At 47.3% G+C, this 8,130-nt stretch overlaps 2 protein-coding genes across 2 annotated transcripts; one reads left to right on the top strand and one right to left on the bottom strand.

The window, feature by feature from the left end:
* Positions 1–304: 304 nt before the first annotated feature.
* CCR75_003536 (uncharacterized protein) lies at positions 305–670 on the bottom strand (the record flags this gene model as incomplete). Its single annotated transcript, XM_067961630.1, has 1 exon — positions 305–670. One exon carries the CDS (start codon positions 668–670, stop codon positions 305–307), a length of 366 nt encoding a protein of 121 aa, XP_067821305.1.
* Positions 671–2,974: 2,304 nt separating this feature from the next.
* Positions 2,975–4,051, top strand: CCR75_003537 (uncharacterized protein; the record flags this gene model as incomplete). Its single annotated transcript, XM_067961631.1, has 1 exon — positions 2,975–4,051. One exon carries the CDS (start codon positions 2,975–2,977, stop codon positions 4,049–4,051), a length of 1,077 nt encoding a protein of 358 aa, XP_067821306.1.
* Positions 4,052–8,130: the final 4,079 nt, after the last annotated feature.

Here is an 8,130-nt window from a genome sequence, read left to right as displayed (position 1 = left end):
GAAGACTCGTTTTATTGCTTTGTTGCAGATTGTGATGGAGAACAAGCTTCAAGCTACGAAGAAGTATTGAAGAGTACGAACAAGAAGCAGTGGCTGGAAGCGATGAAGAGTGAGATGCAGTCACTCAACGAACACAGCACATGGAATTCCAAGCGACAGCCGACCGTTGCGACATCAAGCACGGAAGCAGAGTACATGAGTCTGTATAGCGATTTATATGTTTTGCCGGCATCACGCGAAACACTTGAATAAGTAGAAGGCTTCAGTGACCCAGACACTAAGTTTTCAGTTGATGAGGCGGGCGTCAACGAACTCCCTCGTTTGCCAACAATGTGAGACCAGGTACAGAGCTGGCATGCTTTAATTCATCAAGATCATCGATTACATTACGGTTACCCCAACCATCTTCAGCTAAGAAATCGTCAACCTGAGATGATAAAACGGTTGCCGATGATTGTGCGATTGAAGATGAGGCGCCCCCAGATCCAACTAGCTTGTTAACGTTTGTAGCAACCGCCGAGGTAGCCCAAGCCGATAGAGATGTAGCATAACCACTTGAAGATTGACACGAGATGCGACGGGTCTTGCTTGCTCTTGCCTGAATGCAGCACAAAGTCTGGCAGCCCTTCAAACAGGACGCTTTCTCCCATTGCTCCACCTGCCGACACATTACCATCTATGCAAGGCGTGTCAATCGTATAAGGAAGTCCACCTGTGGCGCTTGGGCCTACGAGACCACCAAGAGTCTTGAGGAAATTCATTTTTCTGCTGCACTCACGATTGTTTATACTTGAATGAGGCAAACTTCTCCTTAAGCCAAAGTCGATTCGCCATGTCTTGTGTGCGATGAAACTTCGCCAGCCTTCCCCACGCCTCTCTCGCCGTCGTCGCGTCGATAATGTGCATCAACTGCGCGTCACTCAGATTCAGTGCGATCGCAGCGTGCGCTTGCTGCTCCTTTACTGCAGTCGGAGCGTCTACACCGGAGACAGCTCCCCACAATCCCTTGGACATGAGGTACATCTTCATCTTGTAGCTCCATAGCACGTAGTTTGAGCCGTCAAAAGGCTCAATCTTGAAGCCGGAGTCGTTGCTTGGGCTCATAACCTGTTAATTTACGTTAACGCTATGAGCTTGAAGATGGGCTTACGGTCGAGATTGCAAACCGGAAAGTCACCAGAATGTCAGCGCTCCGACTGACTTCCAGTCGGAGCGCTGACATTCTGGTGACTTGTAGTTTGCATCTGCGTAATGCTGAGGAGTCTACCTGCAAGCTACGAGAGCTTAGTGCAGGCGTTTCGCATGTCGGTGTCAAGTTTTAATTTCAGCGACCTCGTGAGCAAGTTGATTGCTGAGGAAGTGCGGCACAAGGACACGGCACGTGTAGAAGAAGCAACGGCTCTTTACACAAGTAAGAGAAACAGCAAACAGCACCTCAAGAAGCAGCACGAACGGCGTGCTAAGAAACCTCCAGGAGCATGTTTTAATTGTGGCAAGGTTGGCCACTATGCTAGGGATTGCCGTTCAAGTCGTGGACCAAGGGAAACACGAGAAGGAGGACACGAACACTCCAACGTCGCATTTAATGCAAGCGAAGGGTCCGTCAGCGACTGCTGGGTTATGGACAGTGGCGCATCTGCACACATGTGCAAGGACCGGGAAGCTTTTGTGGAGTATGAGGAAGTGTGCCAGGCGCGCAGTATATCAAGCGCGAAGAGTAATGTGAAGCTCAAGGTCATCGGTCACGGAACGGTGAAGCTGCGCGTTTGGACCGGACATGATTGGATCGACGCTCTTTCAGGCGTTCATAACCCTGAAGAGCCTTCCTCTGCACGTAGTAGTGTACGTGAAAAAAAATAACGTAAGGCACCACTCGCAACTGAAGCAGTGCGAAGTGGACTTGTACTTAATAGCAGTACAAGTCGTAGTGCCCTGTTACATTAAAAAAAGCTTCTATCTCATACAGATCACTGCGCAAGCCTTGGGAAGGCACTTGACACTTTATTATTAAAAGGGGAACTGAACTTTATTTAATTATTTAATCTAAATCCTTACCCTAGCTAGTCTAAAAATAGAGTTTGGCCGCCAGATTTATATCTGGCGTTTGGTTCCCATAATAAATGAGATGTTAGAAAGTAACTATTTTAGAATAGGATAAAAGGGTTATTTACCCATAAAACACAACAATGGTTCCGCAACCGATGTGTGCCCTTTTTACGCTTGTCTCATGTTGTACTTTGACTCCCATTCATTCACTCGTTGCTGATATCTATTTCTCCAGGAATCGATTTCCGAGCCTAAAGCTATCGAAAATAGGAAGAAGGCTTTACTAAACAAAACATTGGTGATCAATAACCCAAGGTTTGCTTTTTCCGAAAGGTAAATAATGCTTCTCTTTGAGAGCACATCCAAATTGCTGCAAGGAAAAGCGCAACGCTTCACGTCTTCGTCGTATGTTTTCGGCGACAGCAATGACATCGTCTGGCGGTAGAAGATGGATTGTGGATGCAAGGTGGAATGTGACAGAAACAAGGCACTCCACCATGCTCGTTTCGTTATCGATTGGGACTCGAGAACTGCTGCACTGATACTGCAGCTCAGGCTTAGAGAAGCACTTATTAGACATCAATTTTTTTTATTTCTTCTGACCTCGTGTCAGCAAGCTTGTCCATAGAAGCTTTTGTGGTTGCATCTCGTCGCCAACTGAACTGAACTTAAAATACCTCGATTTTTGTATATCTCTAGAAATTCTAGGGTTCAGGCTCAGTTGAACGGCTACGACTCCACTAAATTTTGCTTTATAGGCTGCTCACTCGAACATTTTCGCAGTCCCACTCAACCGCTGCTCTCGCACCTTGCTTCGAGCAGGTATTTGCATTCACAAGCCGATCGGATCTATTGAGCCGTCAAATTCGAGTATTACAACAAGCCGAAGCTTGTCATTTAACTTCACTTTCCCGTCACAAAACCAGCAATGACGCTTAGCGGCCCCGTTAAGCAGCAACTTGAAGCCGCGCGCGGCTATGTGTACCCGACGAATGGTGCTCTTGTGCCCATGAGCGCTAAGAAGGGAATCGTAAATAAACACCTCGCGAATGGCTATCGCCACCGCAGCGCAAAGTTGTGGACATTTTTGGGGCACAGACTTGCAGTAATCAAGACAGTTAAGCCGCGCAAGCGTCTGCTCGAAGTCGTCGCTAAGGACGATTTAGCCGACGTTCTGGATGCAATCAACACTGGTGCTGACTTGTCCGCGAAGAATTCGCTTGGCCAGTCGCCAGTCTACATAGCAGCCATGAACGGCTTTCACCTTATTCTCACGCTGCTGCTGGAGCGCGGTGCCAATGCTAATGAGGTGGCACTAGACGGTACGTCGCCTCTTCACGTTGCTTGTGAGAATAATCACAACCAAGCAGTCAAGACTCTTTTGAGGTACAAAGCACGCGTGGATGTGGTGGCAAATGATGGCTTTACGCCGCTACACCATGCAGCTAAGCAAGGTCACACGGAGATTGTGGCGATCTTACTTTCGTCGCGGGCAAAGTTCGATCTTCCCATACGGAATTCATCTACGACAGCACTATTGCTGGCTAGCGTAGCGGGTCATTCATACGTCGTGGAGCAGCTATTGGACGCCGGTGCCGACCCTCAAGTAGAGGACGCAGAAGGTAACACACCTCTTCACTTTACAAGTCGTGATGGCAATTACCGCGCCACGTATCTCTTGCTAACCGCTGGAGCGGACCCAGACATGCCAAACGAGAATCAAGAGACTGCGTTTGACATGGCTGAGAAGCAGGGTCACTCCCATGTGCAGTATCTGCTTGACACCAATGGCATGGGCTTGGACGGGCAAACGGTGGATGAGATGGACTCGGCCTGCGTACAGGATTCGCGACTGAGTGAATCTCTCGCCCGCAATCGGCCTGAAATTGCTGAAATTATCGTGAAACTTCACATGAAATATGCTGGATATTTTGCATTGGGTGCGCTGCCTGAAGAACAGCGTGTCACGGAGTTCTCCGAGAATATCAATCAGCTGCTTTTCTAAATATCAGCCGATCATGTTTCGTCCGTATGCCATGCGCAAACAAACAATGTGAGAGAGGCAATTGTCACACCTGTCTCCATACATCAAGTAATCTTAAGATACCTACTGTTCTGATCGTAGTTTTGTTCGTTGAACATTTTAATTTTGACGTGATTCATGCGTTAGCTCTTATCAAATTTCCAGTCTTTTACATGATATTGTTGCTTGTTCCTTTTCGATCCAAGTATATCAAAGGGGGGAGCATCGTGATTTTCTAGTTACCGCGGCATGAATACCTTGGCACTGACGCTGCTTTGCCCAGAAGCGTGATTGCATCCTTCCGCAAAAAATATTAGGCCTTTAGGATTGAAGCCATTACGGAAGCAACCTCAAACGTATATGCTTATACCTCCACCGACTCTTCAGAAGACCATTTACAAGATAAGAGAGGCACGTGGACGCAAGTCTTACATGCATTAATAAAATACAAAAAAAATAAGTTCCGCCGCTCACCATCTCGCTCCGCGATAAAATATACAGAGCTTTTACATGTAAAAATTGGTCTACTCCTAACCGCTAGATAATCGTTGTGCTTAGCAACCTGGATTTGCTCGTCATCAAGTTATAGACCAAGCCGTCGCCATAATGCGACCGCTTTGCAAGAACTCTGGACCTACGTTAGCCCGGCTACATGGTCTGGGCATGCCATTTCGTTTGACTTAAATAAACAATGGATTACGAGACGAAACATAAAGGCTGTTCTCATCTTTGCATCCCAACCTCAAGCTAGAATGGCTATCCTTCACGGCATGACTTTTTTATTAATAGCTTCGATATATCCCTTTATTGCTGATGCCTTCTCACGGACCTTGTCCTCAGAAGTAACGAAGCGTTAGACGTGCATGATTGCAAGAAGTGCATTCTTTAAACATATTCTATCTTAGTTGAAAAGTGAGGCGTGTATTGGAGTCAACACGATATCAATCGCATTGTCGCCTAGACTATCGGCAAAAAGTAGTTGCGCCAGATACAATGACTTAACCGAGCAGGTGTTTTTTTCACATGAAATTTTGAAGCTATAAGAATGATCCAAGACATGTCATCTCATTTTCCATCTGGCCGGGCATTCGACAGGATATAATCTGGACAATCAGGTTAGTCCAGACAAGTTGTGATGACAACATTGGTCCAGTAGGTACGGAATTTACACATTCATTTTAGTCAAACTTGTTAACTGGCGTCACACTCTTTTACATGCCACCTAATAAATCAGATGGAAATAGATGTACTAGTCGCTCTTGTAAACGTGGATTTCTACACGCCAGATGAGCTGAGGAATTCTTATTGTATCGAATTATGAAGGAAATGTCTAGACCCACCTTAAGTTTTTGCCAAACCCACCCGAGCTAGACATTTTCTAAATTAAAGGTTAGGCAGAGCAAGAAAAGTTTTTCTTGGTATTATGAATTCAGGTTACGTGTAGGCGGGCACGTCGTAATGCGGCCACGCTCTACTTAGACACACACCCTTGCACAGCGAGAAAGCGGGTAAATCAGCTTTTTTGCGTGCAGTGAGGTAGTTGTCGTGGGCGCGTTAGCGGCCTCACCCAACGCACTAAGTACTCTAGTAAAGTGTCGTCACGGAAGCTGTAATCTTGCTCCTCATGCGCACTTACTAGGTAGAAAGTAGTTTCAGACTGATTTATATTTGATCGCATTGAATATAAATGGCTACTTTTACCAATCAAAATGTCATATCTATAGATAACACTAGATATGTATTGCAGGTATATCTTTCTAGATACGTCGCGTAACGGATGACGCTAGCCGTCATCACGGATGACACTGGGCGTCATCCCTCCTTATGTGAATGCACCCATGTGCATCACATACACAAGCCGGTCACAAATGTGAACCACATCCGAGTGCTGGGTCTAATTACTTTATTTAAGTAGTTGACCATCCCCTTAAGTACACCAAGTGTACTTAACGGGGACTGTGTAACATTAAACTTTAGTCCGTTACACCACTCCCCCCCTTTAAGAACGAATTTACATTTTTAATTCGTCAAAGAGGAGAGAGGAACTGCGAGCAGCTTTATGCGCCGCTAGTTCTCTCAATCACTCTAGCGACCTGTGTTTCCATACGCGGCGCCACAGATACCACCTAAAAGGGGCCACGTTGGTGAGTCGTCTGCAAAGACGCCCATTAACCTCGCATAAAGCGCACGCACCGCGTTAACTCGCCGGCCGCGACCAATGCCTTATTGAAACGCCGACAGCTACTGCTGCTACACATTAAAAGGGCTAAATGATCTAGCTCACTTTAACAGTGAGGATGCTGATCCGTCGCTGAATGTCGACTACAATGAGTCGACACCGTTGCCACCACCTCATAGTAGTGATGCGGACAACGAGCTCATGAGGAGTGATGATGCGGCATTATTGCCCATCCAAACATCTCTCATGGCTCACAACATGGAGACAGCATCGTTTACGAATGCTGTCTCGTCGTCTGCGCTGGATAGCACAGCGACACGTGATGAGAGCGCTGCCCATAAAGGCGCAGCCGCTTCTTCGTTGGGTAACCACATCGCCTTATGCTCAGACCATTATCCATAATGGTTCTGACATAGAGGATTCTGAGCCTAAAGCTCCGCCGACGACACGTGAACGTGCTCAGTCGGTGTCGGAAGCCAGTCGTTTTGAACGTGGTTATGTGACGGGTGGCATATTACTGATGCCCTCTCAATCTAAATGGATTCGTTTAAACGGGCCAAGAGCATCGCTCCTAGAGCGCGCTCTTCTAGACGCACATAAATATTATGGCGTCGTTAAGTCATGGAGGGCTCAGGGATAAACGCTTGGGCGTATTTTCCCGATCCCGGTCGTGTTGCGTTCAAATGAAACGCTCGACCAATACGAGGTGGAATTCTTGCGCCGCATTCATTCGCATTCCGATGCGATGAAACAGCGCTCCGAACGAATTAATTTCGCCCGCTTGCGTTTGAATAAAATCATGGGCGGTGCTGTACCCCCTTTTCTTCTCACAACGCTGCTTCTGCTAGTCCATTTGAGACTAGCGAAGAGGCCTCAGCTGGTGCTCCTTTTTATGGGCAGCTAGCTACCAAGCCGGGCACATCAATACGTAGGGCATCGATCGGTTCCCAAGAGTCAAAACTCTTCGGGCACCCTTTCCATTGGACGAGGATCCGATACCTTTGCCTCGCGGAGCGGTGGACAAGCAACCTTCCAACAAGAAAGCGTTGATTTCCACGCGCAACCTTCAGTTCAGGTAGCGCCCGATAGGAGTGACGATCTCGCCGACCTACTCGCGGCAGCCATACCTCCGTCCGTTCAGTCACATGCGTTTAGCGCTGCTGAACGACGTATTGCTGATATCGAGGGTCAAGTCTCCCGACTGAACTCGATCTTATTAATGTCCAAGCGAAGGCTCTTCAGGGTTATGAACGCCTGAAGACTCGCTTGGACCTTTTCGAGAGGATAATGCTGAGGAAACCGCATTACTCGCGTAATGTCCCTCGCTCTCCGAGTCCTGTTCGTGGTGAGAAAAGTCGTTCGGCTGATAGCTTTTTGCCCTCTCTGTCTACCTCACCCGAATGACGCTCGACTCACAGACGGCGTCACCATCGGTCTCCTTAGACGGATGGGGATATGTGACCTCATTTGGGTCTACATACCGTTTCAGACGACCCACGTAAAATACGGGGGAAGGGTGGGCCTATAATATAGGTCTTCAACCTCTTGTATTACCGTAAGGACCCAATGAAACGCAGCAAAAACTTCATAGTACCACCAGGTAGTACAGAAATTGCATTTTTAGGTAGGGTAGCAGTACTTGATTAAGTATTCACCCACTCTTAAGCGTTCATTATTTTTGCGACCATTTTGGTCCGCATATTCTTCTTTCTTGTCCTGTGCGCTTGCCATTGCGTCACGGACTTTACGTGTGATGGCTAATCGCTCATCCACAAAGTGTTGAGCTTCGCTCACGCTTTTAGCATCAAACTCGCCTATGATACCGCCAAGAGGTCGGTCATAAGGCGTAGTTTTATTGACCACTGCTAAACTGGCAGGGTCA

This window comes from Bremia lactucae, linkage group LG5 (genome assembly GCF_004359215.1).
Source record: "Bremia lactucae strain SF5 linkage group LG5, whole genome shotgun sequence".
NCBI lineage: Eukaryota > Oomycota > Peronosporomycetes > Peronosporales > Peronosporaceae > Bremia > Bremia lactucae.
The sequence above is the reverse complement of the archived record's forward strand: the minus strand, read 5'-3'. Positions and strand labels throughout refer to the sequence as shown.